Source organism: Chinchilla lanigera, unplaced genomic scaffold (genome assembly GCF_000276665.1).
Source record: "Chinchilla lanigera isolate Chin_1 unplaced genomic scaffold, ChiLan1.0 scaffold00119, whole genome shotgun sequence".
NCBI classification, from domain to species: domain Eukaryota; kingdom Metazoa; phylum Chordata; class Mammalia; order Rodentia; family Chinchillidae; genus Chinchilla; species Chinchilla lanigera.
This window is the reverse complement of record NW_004955520.1, coordinates 1899508-1920110: the sequence shown is the minus strand read 5'-3', so window position 1 is coordinate 1920110 and position 20603 is coordinate 1899508. Positions and strand designations below refer to the sequence as shown.

At 45.0% G+C, this 20603-nt stretch overlaps 1 protein-coding gene across 5 annotated transcripts in view; it reads right to left on the bottom strand.

The window, feature by feature from the left end:
• Taf1a (TATA box binding protein (TBP)-associated factor, RNA polymerase I, A, 48kDa) overlaps positions 1 to 19309 on the bottom strand; it is a 20549-nt gene extending 1240 nt beyond the window's left edge. Inside the window, exons 1-10 of one of the 5 annotated variants that reach the window (XM_013507029.1) lie at positions 19219 to 19309; positions 18116 to 18238; positions 14486 to 14655; positions 12906 to 13019; positions 10968 to 11166; positions 7453 to 7583; positions 6183 to 6341; positions 3939 to 4005; positions 3055 to 3178; positions 2116 to 2270 (exon numbers count right to left, since the gene is read on the bottom strand). In XM_013507029.1, coding sequence (XP_013362483.1) covers positions 2116 to 2270; positions 3055 to 3178; positions 3939 to 4005; positions 6183 to 6341; positions 7453 to 7583; positions 10968 to 11166; positions 12906 to 13019; positions 14486 to 14655; positions 18116 to 18236 — 1240 coding nt within the window. In that variant the 5' untranslated portion in view covers positions 18237 to 18238; positions 19219 to 19309. The other 4 variants (XM_005409257.2, XM_013507028.1, XM_005409258.2 and 1 more) reach the window with 4 other exon arrangements.
• Between the last annotated feature and the right edge of the window lie 1294 nt (positions 19310 to 20603).

Here is a 20603-nt window from a genome sequence, read left to right as displayed (position 1 = left end):
ACAAAACAACAAAAAACCATTAAAAAAATATACAATTTCAAAGCAAGGAGATAGGAAATTAACAATGGTTATTATATTACATTTTGTTATCTTCAAAGTAGTTGCTCAGATTCACCAGTTAAGTTTTATTTAACAAAATATTCCATTTTAAAAATATCAATCTCCCCTTTAAGAAGACTTATAAGATAGGTCAATAGGAGGTGATTTGTTTTGTTTTATTTTTTTACTATAAGGAGAAAAAATGTTCCTTCCTTATAGGAATATATCAGTAAACACAAGAGTCCACAGAATGCGGTAAGGAAAGCATGATGGGAGATTCTGGTCAGAGTGCAGAGGACCAGAATGCTGAAAGAAATGCAAACAATAAAAGCCAGGTTCAGGACATTTCAGTTAGGAACAAGGTCTCCACTAGCATTTGGACTCAAAATCACATGTTATGCTCTGGCAAAAAATCTGTCTACATATTGTGCACGTCCTGAGACTTCGCTGGAGAGTGAGATTAAGGGCAGCAGACTAGTTCTGGCAGAAGAAATGTCAAGGTAGCCCACTGTTGAGCTGAAGCTGTGACAGGGATACTGCTGGCAGCTCTTAGCCTTATCTACCAGCAGGAGTAGCACCAATACCAGATTTCAATAATTTGAAAACTTCTGCCAGACAGGAAATATCTGTGAAGTTGGAGACTGTAAAGTTTTGGCCCAGGACAGGTTAGTTTCTGAAAAGATAAATATTAAAAAGAAGCCAAGCACTTTCCATCAGGACAACAGGAAAGATACCTTCAGGGGATCTCAGAAATTCCCAACACCCTACCCATCAGAGGTTCAAGAGTGTAAAACTGTAAAGCTATCACCTGACAAGACAGATTCAAAGCATCCTGCTTGTGAAGGGCTCCCTAGGATCCCCAGAACTCCCTTTGCAAGGTTCAGCTATCTAGGTACTCAGAGGCCTCTGCAACCATTCTCCAAGGGGGCACAAATACTACTTAAGCTAGTAGCAGACCCTGGCCTCCTCCACATGGTGCTTTTATAGGGACACAGAATGTAAGAGTTCTGGGCTCAGGAAAGCTTCCATTTAGATTTCAGGAAAAGCCCTGCCAGGTAGTCATTGTGCCCTGGAGAGGCCAGTGTGTGAAGCTATAAATGAAAGCACTGCGCAGACCCCAGGAAGCTGGAGAACCAGGGATGCGGATCATCTGCAGAAGAGAGCTCTAGGCAGTGACCAAAGTTAGCCCAAGACAGAGGCCATGAGGGCTGCAACTGCCAACACTTTAAGAGCAGGAGGGCCCTTGGAGTTCTTACCTCATGGCGACAACCTGCTCTGCGTCCGGGACATGGAACTGTAGGATTTAATGTTTGCCCTGCTGGTTTTCAGTCTTGTTCGGGTCTCACTCCTTTCTATCCCCATGCCTCCTTTTCGGAATGGGAATGTTTACCCTGTGCCATTGTTCATCAACACCATCCGATTCTTACAAGCGCTCCCAGCTAAGAGTGTGCCTTGAGTCTCAGAAGAGACTTTGGAATTGGTCTTTTCAGCAATGCTGAAACTATTAGGACTCCAGCAACTCTGAAGAGATGGACTAAATGCATTTTGCACGCACGTAAGTCTTTTGAGCAGTGAGATGAAATGCTGTGGTTTAGATGCAGAATGACCCCAAAGGCAGCAGGTGCTCATAAGGTGGTGCTTTTGGAGAGTGAATGACTCATGGGGCACTACAGCTGACTTGCTGTTAGGAGTGGGGCCTGGTCAGAAGAGGCGGGGAACTAGGGCATGACCTGCAGTATCAAAAGGGCACCTCGTCCTGCCCCAGCCCCCCCCTTTCTGCTCCCAGCCGCCATGACGTGAGCAGCTCCGCCCCGCGCAGGCCCTTCCACTTTGCTGTTTCTTCCTTACAGCAGCTGACCATGAACTGAAACATGAGCCAACATCAGCCCTGCTCCTACAACCTGTGGGTATTGGGTATCTCGTCCCAGTGATGAGAAAATTACTAGGACAAACTCTATTCTCAAGCACCAGGCACTGAGCAGGCATTAAGTAAGCGCTGGGGTGAACAAATGGTCAGATTTTGAAATTTTGTTATCTGCCAAAGCTACACAACATAAAATGAGCACAAAAACATACCTTTTCCTAACAGCATTCCAGCTACAAATGCTTTCTCATAAGCCAAGTCTCTATCTTCCTTCCAATCACTTTTTGCCCAAAAGTAACTGAAGTGGAAGGTTGGCCACCAGCTCTTCCTGGTCTTCCACTCTTCCTGGACCCATCCAAGATGATTCCTGGAAAAGAAAAATACCAAAAAAGGGGCTGGAGATTTAGCTCAGCAGCACAGCACCTGCCTGGCAAGCACAAGTCGTGAGTTCAATTCCCAGTACTGGGGAAAAAAAAAAAAAAAAAAAAGGAAGCTCAGTGATAGGGGCAGATCTGTCCTGTCAGAATATGAATTGGCCTGGAATTCTTGGAAAGATGACAGAGATGTTTCCAAGCTAAACTCTGAAGATGGTTTCCATTGACAATGGACATAAAATGAAGTAAAGCATAATCTTGTGATTGTGCTTCTTCTCATACAAGATGAAAATAAGAGCAGTTCCTTTTCTTCTCAAAATGTAGCTCTAATGATATTATGATCATAGGTACTGTTCTATTTTTTTTTTTTTTTTTTTTTTTGAGAGAAAGTCTCACTGTGTACTGCAGACTGGCCTTGAATTCACTGTGTAACCCAGGACTGCCTCAAAATCATGGAGATCCTCCTGCTTCAGCCTCCCTGGTGTTGGGATTACAGACGTGCACCACCAGGCCTGGCTGTGTAGTTTTAGACGCCTAGGTTACAACAGGCTCATTATAAAGTGTAACATTTACTTTGATAGCACAAACTATCTTGATTGAATTTTTTATGATAAGCTTAAGACTGTTTTCTAGCTTGTGATGTACTCGGAAGAAAACAGCTGAAGATACAGCTCAGGAAATCCAAAGACATAAGCAAAAAATCATTTTAAAAAACTGCTACCCTCTAAAACATGGGGAAGTTATGATTTAGTAATGAAAGCAGTGTCTCCTACTTACTTCACTAAAATCTGTCTCAGATAGTTTGCCAAGTATTTCCAAGCAGTTACATTCTTCCTACATCCAGCAAAATCCAGAAGTCCAAACAACACCTCCAACCCCAGTTTTTGGTGCTCTTCTTTCTCTGCAACAGTTGTAACAGTTTAGGTTTATATAAGGTATTGAAGAAGTGACGGCTAAGTTACTCAGCCGGCTTAGTCACTGTAGACGGCTAATAAAACAGTACTAAGGTGCAAGCTCTGGCTTCAGCTAAGAGTTCAGGACAGTCCATTATGTTGACCATCCTGTGACGGAGCTGAAGAGCTCAGTGCACACTCCACACTAACTGAGGTCAGGATGGCGAATCTGACCTCCATCTACGTCTGACTGAGAACAATATTTAAAGTATTTGCCCTATTTGGGCAGTTCTGGGATAACTCACTTCTTTTTTTTTTTTTTTTTTTTGGTTTTTCTCCGGTACCAAGGACTCACTTCTTTTAAGAGAGGCACTTACACAGTCCTTGTACCGACGGGGCCCAGTGAGCTGACGTACTTTTAACTGTGTCCTTTTCTTTACTAAGCTGAAGTCCAGGAGGGATTAAACGCGGCGAATGACAGACGCAGAAACCATCTGTCTTTTGCTAACTATTACCTAGTGCGCTTTAGCAGGGCTGGGCAAACGCTTTCAGTGAGGCCCAGACTGCAGGTATCTTCAGCTCTGCCGGCCACTCGGTCCCTGTTACAGGCACGGTGCCGTGTTCCAGTGCAGCAGCAGCCACAGACAAACCCAACCACGGGCGCCAGTCCCACACCGTTTCCAGAAACTGGCAAGGGGGCGGCCGTCACCTGCTGGTCCCTGGACTACCGCTACCCACACGAAGGGGAATGAAACAAAAGTGGTTTACCTGATTTTCTAAGTAACACATGGAACTCTAACATCAGTTTATGAGATGGCACAATCTGATACAAAATCTGGAAGAAAGATTAATCTTGTAATTTACACACTGTAAAGGCATTTCTCAAATTTCAGCTTACTTGCAAATAAAATTCTTATGGCTAAAATGTCCTTAGACTCCTCCCAACACGATAGTCAGGGCTACTGGAGGAAACAGATGGAGACTCTTCATTTGTGTTACACACATCTACCCACACTTAAATTTTTATTTTTTTGTACCAGGAATCGAACTCAGGACCTTGCTCTTGCCAGGCAAGCACTTGTGCCACTGAGCTATATCCCCAGCCCTACACTTAAAATTTTAAAATAATTTATTTTCAGAAGCTGGGTCTTAAAACAACCACACAGCAAAAATATTTATTGATCGCAAGAGATCACAGAATATTTACATGAAACAAAAACTCAAAAAGTGGAAACAGTAACTTTAGAGACTGTGCTCAGGAACACAGTACAATAGGGCACAGGAATAAATATTCCAACAGTCCTTTTACACAACAGGGGAAAACTTGAAGGTTTTCTTTTCAAGAACAGGAAGGACTTAGCCAGGTGTGGTGGCACACACCTGTCAACCCCAGCTAGGAGGCCAAGGCAGGATGATCATAAATCTGTGCCCAACCTGGGCAACATGGCAAGATCCTGTTTCAAAAAATAAAAATAAATGGTCGGACATGTAGCTCAGTGTGAAAGCCCTGGGTTCACTCCCCAGCACAGTCCATATATGGCCAGATGATTCCAAAAAGGGTTCCAAGAGGGAAGGACAGTCTTTTCAATAAACTAGAGGGAAAAAAAATTAATCTTGACCCTTACACCTCACATTATGCAAAAAAATATATAGATGAATAATAAAAAAATATAAATATATATGTTAAAAATCTATTACAGACCTTATAAATCTATGTAACACTTCTAGGAAAAAAAAAAAAAGACTCTTTACTATCTTGTGGTAGGGCAAGTATTTATTAGATTAAAAATTACTAATAACAAGAAAAATGGATAATTTGAACCTCAACCAATTAGAAATTTCTGCTCTTTGAAAGACACTGATAGTTTAGCAAACAGAAAGGGCTGAAATTATAGCTCAGCAGCTGAGTGCACGCTCCACATGCCTGAGACCCTGGGTTCGATCCTCAGCACCAAAAAGACAAGACAGAAGTCAGAAAGCTAAGCAACAGCTGGAGAGAAGAGACTCACAGTCCATCTACCTAACAAAAGCATTGTGTCTGGATTATATAATCTCCCAAACCAGGAAGAAGATAAACAGTAACTCCCTAAAAAAAGACACGAGGTTTGTGAAGAGACATTTGACAGAAGACGACACAGGGACAGCGACAGACTTAAAGGACCCGAGCCATCAGGAAATTTAACTGGGAGCCACGGTGCAACAGCCCTGCGCAGCCACCGGAACGGCTGCAGTCCAAAACGACCGACAGCACCACTGCTGGGGAGGCGGAAGGACGGAGACGAGCACAGCCACTCCAGTGAGCGGCTGGGAAGTCCCCAGAAGTTAAACATGAACTTTCCTCACCAAGCAACTCCAAGGCAGGGCCCCAAGAGAAATGAAAATACGTGTGCCCTCCAAAGGCACTCGTGAATTTTCTTAGCAGTGTTACTGGTAACAGTCAAAAAGTGAAAATGAGCCAAAATGCTGACCAAGAAGTACAAACACAGACGACTACTCCACTATAGTAAGTTTCGAACACACAACGCCATGGATAAAACTCAAAACCACTGTGCTGAGCCACAGCAGCCAGGTTTAAAAACGAAAAACTGCAACTACATTTATATGAAATTCCAGAAAAGGTACAATTAACCTACAGTAACAAAAATAGAGCAGGGACTACCTGGGGCAGGGACGCGTAGGTAGATGCGTTGCTCAGGGAAATGTGGGGAGGCGACAGCACTGTGCATCTTATTATCTGGGCCGTGGTTGTGTTTGTTAAAATGCGTCCAAACACACGCGCGAGAGACTGAGTGTGCCCGCTCTACGCAAATTAAACTGCAGTACAGCTGGTTTTCACAGGCTACAGGGCAGAACGTGCCGACCAGAGCCAGGCAAAGAGGCCGTGGAATGCTGATGCTCTGGCCTCCCGCCGGCCTGCAGCTGCCGCAGCCGAGGGCACCACTCACACGCGTCTGAAAGCAGCGACCCGGGCACAGCCCCAGCCCTGCGCAAGCACGGCGGGGTGCTCCATACCTTAAGCACACTTAGCAGCTCTGCTCTTGGTGCCTTCGCTCTCTTCAGAAAGCTGTACAAGTAGATGTGGGCATTTGGATTTGATGGGAACTTTTCATCATATGCATAATTCGTGAGTACCTTTCGGGCTCCGTCTTGGTCACCATAGAATTCCAGCATCTGTATAAAATAAGCCACAATATTGTAACTGAATTCTGTAAGACAGCTATGAAAAACCACAACTTTATTGCTGAGTACAAAAAAAAAAATCACAGAACTGACAAACAGTGCTGTACCGGGAGCAACAGTTAATGCTGATTTCTGCTTCCACAGACCATCTGTTACAGCAGCTATGGAACAAGATCACTTGCCCGGGCTACAGGGGGTCTCACTGCAGCCTTGCAGTGCTGTTACCGGAAAATGTAGTGACTTTGACCTACAAACTGTTCCACAGGAATAAAGTCCTCTAGGCAAGGAAACCAAGGACTAAAACACCCAAGCAAGTGACCTCAGCACCCTACCTAACCGCAGCCACAAAAGGGACCCGTGACATGGTGTGCCCACTGTGAAACAAGCAGTCCCAGGGGAACTACGAGGTGGCTTTGGAGGTTATAGCTGACCTCACTGTTATTACTTTAGTACTTGCAAGTGTCCAGAAAGCTAAGTATTTTCAAAATTTATTTCCAATGGGCAGGGCCAAGGCCCTGTGTCCCTCTGCAGTGGTTCTGGAATGAAGGGACATCTTCACCTTTCAAAGCCATTCCTCTGCATCCCACATTTTGTAACATAGTTTCAGACTTCTGTTCACATCCTTTTTAGGTCCCAGAAATCACAAAAAATCTTTTTTCCTTTTAAGCGCCTCAAGAATACAGAATTGACACTTAAAATTATACTGCTGTTTATTTATTTATTTATTTGTTTGTTTGTTTGTTTGCCCCAATACCAGGAATCGAACTCATGACCTCGTGCTTGCCAGGCAGGCACTGTGCTGCTGAGCTAAATCTCCGGCCCCTGTTTATTTTATTTTATATTTTATAAGTATGCGACCAAGACAGGTTATCCAATGGTGAACATAAACAAGAGTAACACTGACAGTAAGTATATTAAGAAACAGAAATTATTCAAATAAAAAAAGAGACAAATCATACCCCTGTCTCTTTTTGGTTTTTGTTTCATTCCATTTTTACAATTTTCTCTACAGGTTTGCTTCTGCTCAACAAAACTGAGCATGCAGATTTTCCATAAGCCCAGGCCTAAATGAAACTAAATTATATGACAGACACCAACTTACCTCTACATAACTCTTCACAAAAGGGTCCCAGACTCCAGGAGTTTTAATCAGTGCACTAAAATTTACAGATGTCTTCCAGCTGTGGCTGAATATATTTTGGGCTTCTGTGCTATAAGCATAATCATCCTTATCTGCCCAAAGATAAACAATTTTTAAAAATCATTCAATGTTCAATCAGAACACCCACACAATCAGAAGACCCACACAAAATGCTCAGGACCTGATGGCTCACTGGTGAATGCCTACAAACATGTAAAGGCAAATACTAATTTTTTACACACTCTTCCCAAAGTAAGAACAGAAAGGAATAACTCAACTTATTCTATGAGATCAGTGCTACCTGGACACCAAAGCAGACAAGTAAAACACAAAAAACTACAGATCAGTCTCTCCTAGGGAATATAGATACAAAACTCCTCAACAAGACACTAGCAAAAATGAGTCCAGCCACATAAGAAAAAGAATTACACACCCTGCCCACGTGGGATCTATGCCAGGAAAGCAAGGCTGGCTTAATAGCTGAAAACCCGATTCACGCAAGTAACACGACAAAGATCTATCGATCTAACCCAAACCAACAAGATAAACAACAAAAACTGCATGATTATCCAACGGAGCAGAAAAAGCAGTCAACAAAACTCAATAAACCTTCATGATGAAAACACTTGACAATCCGGGAACAGAAGCTCCCTCAAGCTGATGTAGGGCATCCATGAAAATCCCGCAGCTACCATTTAACTTGATGATGAAAGACTGCACGCTTTCCCCCACAGATCAGGACCAAGACAAAAAGGCTCTCCCTCGCTACTTCTAGTCATTATACCAGAGGTTTCGGCCAGAGCAGTGAAGTAAGCAAACAACAGGAGAGATATCTACGTTGAAAGGATGAAGCAAATTACCTCTGTGCAGATGATGTGACCCTGTAAATAGAAAACCCTAAGAACTCACTTAAAAACCTACTAGAGGGGCTGGGGATTTAGCTCAGCGGCACAGCGTCTGCCTGGCAAGCGCAAGGTTGTGAGTTCGATTCCCAGTACCGGAGAAAAACCAAAACAAACAAAACAAAACAAAACAAAAACCCTGCTAGAATAAGGGAGTTCACCACAGTTGCAGGGTACAAGGTCCATCCATTAAAAACTAGGAAAACAATGCCAATTTCAAAAGCACCGGCCATCTTAACATTTGGGTATAAATGCTGTGTCCCTTAACCTGGGTGGTAGTTCTGGGGTGGTCCTTTTAAGTGTGTCCACTGTATCTCGTATTTGTTCCACATACTACTTCTATACATTTTACTTCACAAGCTTAAAGGTTTAAAAGGAAAGGAACTCAGCCCCACTGTAGCAGAAACCTCAACCCTAAGGAGCACTGGCAATCTTTTCCCAGGAGATCGAAGGAGTACCTGCCAATATAGACTTGGAAATGAAGCGTAGGGAAAGTAGCTAAGAAATGACATGGGAAAAATGTTAAGGAAGAAAAAGTAGATGCCTAGGTGTAAGTCAGGTTTGCAGGAAAAGGGGCTCCCAGTCACCAAGCGCCTCACCCCCCACGAGACAGCCACAGCGGCAAAGCAGAGTGCAGCCCGGCTCACAGGAAGACCAGCCCTGACTTCCTGTCTCATTAAACAGACACCCGCAGGAAAAGACTTTCCAGCAAGCTCCACCCATCACCCGTCCACCTCTCGCTGCGCAGAATGAGCGCACACTGCACTGGGCACTGAGGCCTCTGCCCGCAGGCGTGGCAGTCACAGCGCCATGTCCAACAGCAGTCGCCCAAGTATTTGCTTGAGTTCTGCCTAACCATGTGTAAGAAGAAAAGCAAACACTGGCTTTCAAACCCAGTAAGTTAGTATCAGTAAGCCTTTACTAAAAAAGAAATACCAAGCCCCGCGTAAGGCAGAGGAAAGGGAGAGACCACAGATGAGGAGAGGGGAGGGAAGTGCGACCGCGGCCCAGCGGCCAAGGAAAAGCCACCGCACGTCAGGACCGAGCTCACCTAGGAGGTGGTGGCAAACGCCAGCACTAGGATTTCAGTGAAGGGTACGGAAACGGGCTAGTCCTGGAGGGGCTTCCAAGAAAGACGGAAGAAAGGAAGCACAGACGGTCACAGCCAGAGAAGGTCAGAGTGGGCGGGGGAGGATGGCATCAGCACCAAAGCGGGAGCGGAGGGGACTCCACGAAGGACTGAGCAGTCAGTCTGGTGTCTCAGTAAATCAGGAAAACGAGCACAGAAATGGCACTATTATACCTTGCCTATTCTTTACACACGTATATTCTGCGAAACAGGATTATAACCAAAAGAAGCCATTCTGTACACATGCTAGGAAATGTTGATCACATGCCATAACAGCCACTAAGAAACTGCAACCTTTCTTGGACACCGGCAGCTATGCCCTGACCGGAGGACGCCGCACCTACACCTGCCTGAGACTCAGAAACAGGAAGACCCTCTGAGAACACGCGGCCACACCCAGCCTGGCGACAGCCCCTTCCCTGGCAACCTGAAACACGGAACTGCCCAGAGCTGCCTGCTCCAGCAAGCAAACGCCCAGGACAGACCAGGCCATGCCACCCAGCTGCTGCGGGTGAGTCAGTGCTGGAGAGGTTCCCATTTAGACGCCCTCCAAAGCTGCGCGTGCCTAGAGGTGGGGCTCCAGGTGGTGACCGGATCACTGGCTGGGCTGTGGCCTAGACTCTCTTCCCCTCCTCCCTGGATCTCACTCCTTCCCCGTTTCTCCTCTTCAGTGCCCCTCTGCCATGCTGTCCTGCTTTGGAGCCGGCCGACTATGGACTGAAACCTCTCCACACTGTGAGCCGAAGTAGATCCCTGCTTATGTCTACACGTGTCCACTACTGTCACAGCAATGAGAACGTGACTGAGACACTGCCCAGTGCCCCCAACCACCCAGGAAAGGCCGGTGGGCTCAGATGACCGCCTCCCCTTCTGCGTTTACACCTTCGCACTTCCTGACCTTGCTCAAGGCCTGCTGCGCCTTCTTCCCCTTTAAAGCAGTCATCTCTGCACCAATCACAAGAGAGCTCAGCTCCTTCCATTGCAGTTACTGAATAAAATCTGTTTCCACTGCTGTGACAAATGTGCAGCTGTGTTTACCTTTGACAAAATCAAGTGAAAAAAAAGCAATGCATCTAACATGGTCATCAATGTAATAAATGAACCACCTAATTTACGACTGAAAGGTTTTGATGTACCAGAATTATAAAGGATGCCAGGCAAGGAGGTGCATGCCTGTAATCCCAGCACTCAGGAGGCTGAGGCAGAAGGATCACCGTGAGTTTGAAGCCAGCCGGGGCTGCACAGTGAGTTCAAGACCAGCTTGAACTACATAGTGAGACCTTGTCTCAAAAGAAATATAAAGGATGACCAAGAATTTAAAGCCAGTACAATGCCTGTTCTCTACGCCGTCTGGATGAGTTCAGCAGGGAGACAACTGGGTAATACCTTAAGATGGTTTCTGTCTTTCAGTCTCTTAAGAACATAGTTCACTCAGATTCACTCACCAAGCTGTGACAATTCCATCTTCTTCTTAGACCAACTATAATATTCCAGAAGCCCTTTATAGGCCTGAACAAGGTTGATCAGTATCTCCTGGGAAGACGACTTCTCCCCGTATCTCCACGTCTCCGCCTGGCTGAGATTTCTGCTCGCATCCTCCAGCATCCCATGATGAATAAGGTACAGCGCATGCTGCAAGGAGATCTGCACCGGTAACAAGGAAAAGCCCAGTCATCCAGGTCGTTAGATAACCGTGGGCTAAAGCTCAGGAAATACAGGGCCTAGGCTGGCTAGGTCCTTGGTAGGACACAAAAGATGTGATGCTGCCCCTGGCAACATTTCAGTCTAGCAAAGAAGGACCATGAAACACTACGTAAGTGAGCGCTAAATAATGCAAACTCACCAACAGAAGACAGCAAAGAAAGAGAAAGAAGATTTTCCACATAAAAGCAGATAAAGCTGAGGTTCATCACCTTGTGTGAGTCTCGCCTGCTACATGAGACAAGCGTTAGCCTTCAGAAGGGTGCTGCTGGGGATTAATTCAGATAATTTCTGCATCGTACCTAATGCCCAGTTCGGCCAACAGTGGACAATCAATAATTACTTTATATATGGTGAACAAACTCAGAAGAAACATCTTAGTAAGAGCTGCTGAAGAATGGTCTGAACTGAGGTGGAAAGTGTACCCCAGAAAGAAGAGAAGCAATAAAATTATTCAGAGTGAGCACAGCAGGACAGGAGGGCGTCAAGCACAGAGTCAGAGAAGTGACTAACGGCGCACGAGTCGGACACGATGTCGCCTGTCACCTCCAACTGCTGCCTCATTCCTCAACCGCTCCCCAATCCCTGCCCCGAGATCCGCCTTCCACGGGGCAACCAGAGCCTTGTGCTTGGTTAGCCATCTGGGTAAAATCCTTCCGCGGTGCCACAGCTTGCAGGACAAAACCCAGCTCCTGGCAGGGTCTCGGGGTCGGGCCTTCGCCCTGCGTCCCTACCAGGGGCTCCACGTGCACGCCACTTACTGCAAGAACCACATGTGGCACCCTTCCTGGAAAACAGCAGTGCTCTCAAAATTATTCCCAATAAAACATGTTTCACTGCTTAGCCTAACCGGCGCCTCAGGTTCTGGAGCAAGAAACGAGGTTCCCGTCCAGTTTCTTCACTTCTGAGACAATTCTCTGAACCAAAGCGGGCCTAACCAGCAAGTTCATTAAAACTCCACCCCATCTCCCTCATCAAAAGGCTATGCAGCTTCTTTCTCAACAGAAAAGGAGACAGAGGAGGAGCACACATCGTGTGGGAGGCACTCCTTCCTCTCCTTGTTCAGGAAGCCCTTCCTTCCTGGGAGCCACAGCTGCCCTCTTAACCCCCTATGCATTCCCACACTAGCAGAGGTCAAGCGCACCAGAGAGCACCTTGCACCTCAGGGCACATCCGAGCAATCTCCCTCCCACTAGTAAGGTCTCACCCCAACTCTACACAGAAAACTGCTCTTGAAACAAGGAAGCTGCCCTGTGTGTCCACTAGAATACAGCCTGGCGATTCCTGAGAGCGCAGAATGCACACTCATGGGCAGGGGTGTGGGTGTGTGTGTGTGTGTGTGTAACGGCCTATGGGCAGTGGGTGTGTGTGTGTGTGTGTGTGTGTGTAACGGCCTAGCAATACCCCCGCTGGGGAAACACAGAGAACCAGAACAGGGGCTCAGACAGCACACCTGCGCTCAGCAGCACGAGTCACAAACGCCAGAGGAAAACGAGCCTATGCCAGATAAATAAACGGAGAAACCCCATGTAACAGACGGAGGTATACTAGGCCGGAATAAAAGCGAGTGAAGGTTATGCAGATGTCTCGGCCCTTTTCCATTATGACCCACCTTGTCACAGACCGAAGCAACGTGGGGGGCCTCACACGTGCAAAGTCACAGAGCCTCCACCCACACTCACCTTCAAGTAATTCAAGACGCCAATGTTTTTCATCTGGTCCGCAAAGGTATTGAAAGTCTCCACATTGCTTTTGGGGTGGTAAAATAGAATTTCGCTTCCAAGCTTCCATATAATCTGTCAAAGCAGAAATTACTACCAAAATGTAAGGATTTTAATATTTTTTTCAGATTAGAACACTGAAAAACAACCTATAATTCTTTCTCCTAGAAACTACTACTACAATATTTTACAATAGTCTATCCAGTAAAACTAGTATCACATACTATGTAATAAAACCTCCTCAATCGTTTGAATTAAAAACTATTAGGTAAAGGGGGGGTGGTGATGCATATCTGTAATCACAGTACTTGGGAGGCTGAGGCAGGAGGATCACCATGAGTTTGAGGCCAGCCTGGGCTACATAATAAGCTCAAGGCCAGACTGAACAGGGTCTTTTAGACCCTGTCTCAAAAAAATAAAATAAGCAAAATATAAAATAATACAAAAATGCTAGGTAAGTATAACAGTACCATTAAATTAGCAATCTAAAAAAGGCAGGCAGTGAATATACATAATAAATATAAAACTTTTGGGCAGGGGGGCGCACATCTGTAATCCCAGCACTTGGGAGGCTGAGGCAGGAGGAAGTAACACAGTGCTACCTATGACCCACAATCTGCTCTTGAGTGTACATCGCCAAGAAATGAAAATGAACATCCATCCAAAAACCTGTCTGTGAGTGCTCACAGAGCATCATTCATAAAACAGAACACAGGAACAATCCAAATGTCTAACAACAGATGAATGCATTCATAAAATGGAATGCACTATATACATATAGAGGAATATTACTTGGCAATAAAAAAGAATGAAATACTAATACCCACTACAACATGGGTAAGCCTCAAAACACTAAGGCAAAGAAGCCATTCACAAGGTCCCTATACTCTATAATCCACTCCAGAAAACATCCAACACAGGAAGTGGCACGTTAGCAGCTGCCAGGACTGCAGGGAGGGATGAAGAAAAACTGCAAGTGAGCACAGGGTTTCTTTTGGGGGGGGACCAAAGTACCCTAAATTTAGATGGTGCTGTGGGTTGTACAACTCAGTGAAAACATTGAGAAAATTAAACTGTACGCTTTCAGTGGGTGAACTGCATGATGCGCTTGCTAATTATGTCTTGATAAAACAATAAAACAGATCACTCTGGGCAAAAGAAGAGAACAATTCTTTCAGAGTTTTGCTGAGAGTAGAAAACAGGCACAAAGCCCAGGAGCAGGGATCAGAAGATGATTCTAACACTGAATTTACAGCATCTTTGTGTGATGACGGAAAACACCCTGTGGAGAGGGGAGGAAGCCAGAAGAATGACCGGAAGAAACTAACGATGGGGGCTGAGAATACAGGGCTCGGACTCTGGAGTCCCCGTTACAATGATAAGAGGTAAAAAGAAGCAGGTGAAAAACCTCCTGATGAGAACCCTGCCCGCGAGATGACTCTTGCAGCTTTCAGTGGGTCGGGGAGAGCCTCCGAAAGCCGAGCGGGGAGCGGGAGCCCCACGCCAGTCTGCACCTGTCCCCAGTCCCGCAGGCCACTCACCTCGGGCGCTGCCTGCCTCTTGCTGCTGTCCGAGTCCTCCAGGGTCTGCAGGTAGCTGTGCATGAACCCCGCGGCCCGCGGCCACTGATGCTTCAGCAGTGCCTCCTGGGTAAGACTTAAACAAGCACCGGTGGTCTGAGCAAAGTCCTTCTTCTTCTTCCCTCCAGTCGCTAAAAAGATGGAAGATTCAACCATTCAGGAAACCTAGACAAGCGCAAGCCTTAGCGAGCAAAACAGTGGTGCCATCTGCCCCCGCCCAGCCCCCACATCAGGGCAGCTTCACTGGACACAGGCCCTGCTACACTGGCTGGTTTCTCAGAGAATAAAAACCAAGCTGGCACTGTTGAGCTACCAGAGCCACCACATCATTCAGACCTGATTCAATCTTTCCATCTTTGCACTAAAAAATCTGGAGATTTCTCAAAGAACCCCCCAAAAGCACAGGCCCTGGTACTTAGAACACGTAACCCTCACCAGTCCATCCCAGCCCACGGTCTCTATTTCCTACCAGTGTTCTGAAAACTTCAAAAGGGCTTTCAACTTTTAGGACCAAGTTCCAGCAACTCAATAATACAAGTTCAAAGGAAGTTAAGACAGGTGTAGACATTAGCGTTGTTCTCTAGACAGCTGGCAACCCCTGCATGAGGGAGTTTGGGGCTCAGTTTCAGCACCGTCCAGCAGGCATCTAAGCACACCGCTGCATCCTCCTCTCCTCCCATGGCCGCCTGAGCCTCATACCTGACCCCTGCAAGTCACACAGACCAGGCCAGACACTTTCAAAACAATGAGCTCGCCGATTTTAAGCTTCCTTACACATACTTTCCTAAAACTCACCTCCTAGAGTGAGTGCTGTGCCTATAGCCAAGTCTTTGCAGTTAAAATCATTATACCACACCTAAAAGTGAAAATATTGTGTTAAAAATGAATGACTCTAATATCTCTTTTTGCAAGTCAGATGATCTTTAATTTTAGTTTATCAAAACTATAAAATGATCTGATAATGTAATAGATCATACAATTTTTACATGAACAATTCAGGAGCAAAAGACCTGATACACTGTTTGTTTAAACTCCATTTCTGCTACTTCCCTACATGATTAAAATTTCTCAGCTGGATACAGTAGTACATGCCTGTAACTCCAGCACTCAGGAAGCTGAGGCAGGAGGATCACCGTGAGTTCAAGGCCAGCCTGGGATACACAATGAGCTCAAAGGCAACCTAAACTACATAACAAGACCCTATCTCAAAAAACCAACAAAATTTCTCAGAGATTAAAACAGAATTGATGCAAAATGTTTTCTCATTCTACAAGAATAATCATACAATTATCTGAGGCAATTAGGAAAAAGTAACAAATTTTTTTTTTTTTGTCTTTTTGAGACAGGGTCTCGCTATGCAGTTCAGGCTGGCTTGAGCTCACTACGTAACCCAGGCTGGCCTCAAATTCAGTGATCCTTCTGCCTCAGCCTCCTGGGTGCTGGGATTACAGGCATGCGCCACCACACCCGGCTACAAATTTATTTTAAATTAAATTTAAAATCATTAATTTACTTTCTTTAATACTCCAATTTTAACAAAAATTAAGCAACTATGTACAACTACTAATTAGAAATTTTAATACTCAAAAGCATTAAAAATAAGGCAAATTCATATTAAAACCTTTTTCAGATGGAAAATAGAAGGTATTACATCTCTATGCTATTTAGGTTCTATCAAATCGATTTTAAAATAATATAATTTCATTTAAAATGTATTATGTACTAGAAATGATCTCTCAAAACTATTTTAAAAATTTTAAATGGCACCTTAAAATTGCGTAAGGCAGTACACAAGTTGAAAAAGGACAAAGTAGGGCTTAAGTAAAAAAAAGCCAAAGACGACTGCTGTAGGTGCGTCTAAGACTGTTTTATGTACAGATAAACACCTGCTACTCAGCGTCATCCTGAAACTAGTAGCATTAGAACCAGCTAGAAACGCAGGATACAGCCCACGCAGCCCTCCGAATCAGAAGCTTCATTTAACAAGCTCTACCCTCAAGCTGCTCAGATCAGCAACAATTTCAGGCAACCAGCCACACAAAATGATAAAACACTACTTCCTTAAAATATCTTTCATTCACCTAAAAGAAGACTGTTCTTGGGCCAAGACATAGAGCTAAGAGGTACTTCTCTACCTCAAAGGCTGCAAATATAGCCTTGAGATCAGACAGTCCGGGATTTGACTGATACTACTATTTAAAAGAGTGGATGTGGCTAGACATCTGTTGGCACCAACCTGTAATCCCAGCACTCCAGAGGTTGAGGCAGGAGGATCACTTTGAGTTTGAGGTCAGCCTAGGCTACACAGTGAGTTCAAGGACAGCCTGAACTACACAGCAAGCCCCTGTCTCAAAAAACAAAACAAAACAAAACAAAACAAACAAAAAGAGTGGATTTGATTTCTAATACGACTTCTTGTTTAAATTTCACTTTCAAAAAAGCCGGGCGTGGTGGTACAAGCCTGTAATCCCAGCACTCTGGAGGCTGAGGCAGAAGGATCATTGCTAGTAAGCCGGCCTGGCCTACAAAGTGAGCTCAAGGCCAGCCTGAACCACATAGTGAGACCCTGTCTCAAAAAGACAATCAATCAATCAATCAATAAATAAATAAATAAATAAATCTCAGTTTCCTCATACTTAAAATGCCTAGCACTATTGAGGATTAATTTACTCAGGTCATCAAATGAGATAATACTTTAAAGTTTTTACAAGAGTGTGGTGCTACACGCCTATAATCACAGCTCTCAGGAGTCTGACACAGGAGGATTGCACCAAGATTGAGGCCAGCCTGGGCTACAAAGTGAGTTCACAGTCAGCCTGCACTCTATATCGAGACCCCGCCTCAAAATAAATAAATAATACATACACACATACAAAATAAAAACAGAGCTATGGATGTAGCTCAGTGTCAAGGCCCTGGTTTCTATTCCTAGTACTACATACACACACAGACTCAAGAGTGAAATTCTTAATAGTGGGAATTAAATTCCAGGAGCCAAGAAATCTCTGCAAGAGGAAAGAAGGCAGAGCTAAGACAGACATTTCAGGGCAGTGAGAAAGTGCTGGATCCAATGTATTCCCAGGCCTGTACTACCCAGCACAAATATAAAGAACTGCTTATTTTATGTATTCCTATAGGGAATTTAGCCCACAGAGAAACTTGTGTTTGTTTCATAAAAGTGGAAGAAAATACTCTTCTTGAAACCTATTACATCATCATTCTATTAGGAATTATTTCAACAGAAATTTCCTGAATACCTCTTAGGTATGCACTTCTCAAGGGGAAGTGTCATACATTCATCTGTGAGCCAATCCATTCAGTCAAGTCAGAGATGGTAAGTGATTAGCAAGCACTGCTTAGAAAATGCAACCACCATAATATACACTGTACATTAATTGAAAGACAAGGGATTTTAAAAGCAAAAAGAATCTATTTATTATTTCCTTTTAGGTTACAGCCAGAAACAAAAAAAAACACGCATAGTATTCCTACCTTGAAAACGGGACCAGCTTGGCTACCCCCTTTGCATCTGTGCTGAATCTCACCACCTCCTTGCATTAAAGCTAACAGGGCTCTGTATCATTTACTTACCGACGGAATCTAGATGCTTCCGAAGCCACGGAAAGTGCATTCCGGTACCAGAGACCATAGGTGTTTCCACTTGGTCATCGTCTGACCCAGGCCTTGTCAGTTCTTCACTGAAATCACTCATATCTATTCCAAAACGAAAACACAGTATGAGTTACCCACAGGCTTCTGAGTTAGGAGGAAAAACTGCCATCGGTTTATCCAAAAAGTATCATTTGGTCAACAAAATTCATTGTATCTGGCAACTCCTTCCAAGTACAAAATGAAATTTCAGTAACATCTAAAATGACCCATAAGAAAAATGAACCATTGTTGTATTCCAGTCCACATAAAGACATGATACCCTTTGACTGAAAAAAAAAAAAAAATCACATCTACAGCGAAATTCATAACAAAACAATATAACGAGTACAGTAGGCATATTAGTTATTATTTATTGGATCCTTACTATATACCTGGCCTATAAATTACTTCACTTAATCCCCACAGCAATCCGAGGCAGACACCTTATCTTTTGCCGTGTGAAGACTGAGAAGAAAAACAGGGGCTTAAGGCTGACCGATGAAGCCGCAGACAGACGCCGCGCTCGGCGGGGAATCAAGCCGCAGTGATCTGGGGCCCCGCGCTCGCTCCCCACGTCGGAGTGAACAAGAGAGCTTCTCCTACTACCTCCGGGCGCGTCTCCAGCTTTCGGTCCCTCGGCACCCCGACGGCATTACCCCAGCTCGGGACACCACACTGTGCCCCGATTTCCGCATAGGCTCTCTCACTGCTACCCTCAGACTCTGCTTCTCTACACAGCAGCCAGAGGAAGCCTTTTAAAATCGAAGGGTGGGCTAAGGGAACAAGTCTGCATGACATGCGGGTTTGAATCCAACCCACGTTGTTCTCTGAGGAGCCTTAACTCAAACGCTCCCTTCCAGGATCCCCCAAAGACGCACACGGGCGTGCACGCGGTTGCCACGGTAACCGAAGCCTCTAAATCCCACCTTGTGTCCACAGAACCCAAGGCTCCAGAGCATCAGGACAGCATAAGGAAATACGGGTGTGTCCCAGCACACGCTCCCCGCCCCTCAGGCTCTCAGGACAACATCTGTCGCACACACCCAGCCAAGGCGAGCTCCTGGGAGAACCTACGCTCTTCCGGTTCCGGAGACGAGCTCTGAGGCGCACCGGAAGCGGAAGTAGGGAGCGTTTCCTGAGAGCATGCGCAATACCTGCCTCGGCGCCCCGGCACGCCTGCACCCTGCCCCTAATTCTTTTGCGCTAGCAATATGGCTGTGGGCGTCTCGACCTAGGAAGTGACTTCCGGAAATGACCCTGGAAGTGATTTGGGGAGTGACCCCGGAAGTAAACCCTCAGGGAGACTTTCGGATACATTTGGCTCCAGACTTATATTTTACCTGTCTTCAACCGAAAAATGGAAGACCTCTGCTACATTTGGGGGTCGTGGTGCGCGAAGGATCCTGGGCGAGGGGATTAGGGACAAGGGCCCACTGTCACTTCACCCGAGAAGCTCACTGGAAGACGGACCAACCGCGCAATGGAGGATGGCTGGTGACACCGCCAAGAGAAATCCACGCACAGCCTTTTAATTTCTTCCTTGAAAACTTACTACAATTTTAGCTTTCAATTAAGTGACTTGACAGCTTTCTCCACAATTTGGGCAAGAATCTCTTTTTTCCTTTTAACAACATTGACCAGGGGCCTTGTGGAGTCAACTTTAATGAACAACACTGCCAACCTTATGTGAAACGGTAGGCGGAGAATAGGATGGGTAAACCCTGGAAAATGAAGGATGACTGAGGGGCTCCAGGGGCAGGCAACCTGGAAGAGACTCAGACACGACGGAAGATGTTAATGTATGAGTTATTTTTCTAAACCAAAATCTCAGTATTCAGATTTAATTGCAGTGTTGGCACTTTGTGGTAATTAAGTGGGTTTTGAGTTGCAGTTTGTGCAAATGTGTGTATGTGTACAGCCCAGCCAAACCTCATCGTGAACATGAGAATTAATTCGTACTTCAGTGCAAGGATCAGCAAACTGACCCACATGCCAAGTCCAGTGTCACAGTTGCTTTCTTTGCTTTCTTGAAACCAAATTTCACTCTTTCTGAAAATGAACAATACTAAACTTGATATGATCAAAAGAATCCAGTAATTAATGGTCGTGGAATGACTCAGGAAGCATAATGTCCTTTAGAGAATGACAATGTAATCCTCACTTCCTTTAATCTATAAATGTCTAGGATGCAACTGAATTTCATCAGACTGCAAAGAGATAGAAAAATGAGAATATAAGAGCAAAATACATCCATTAAAAATATTTGTGAGGCTGGGTGTGGTGGCACATGCCTGTAATCCCATCACTCAGGAGGCTGAGGCAGGAGGATTCTTAAGAGTTAGAGACCAGCCTGGGCTACAAAAGTGAGCTCATCACCAGCCAGAACTGCATAACAAGACCCTGTCTCAGATATATGTGTGTGTATATA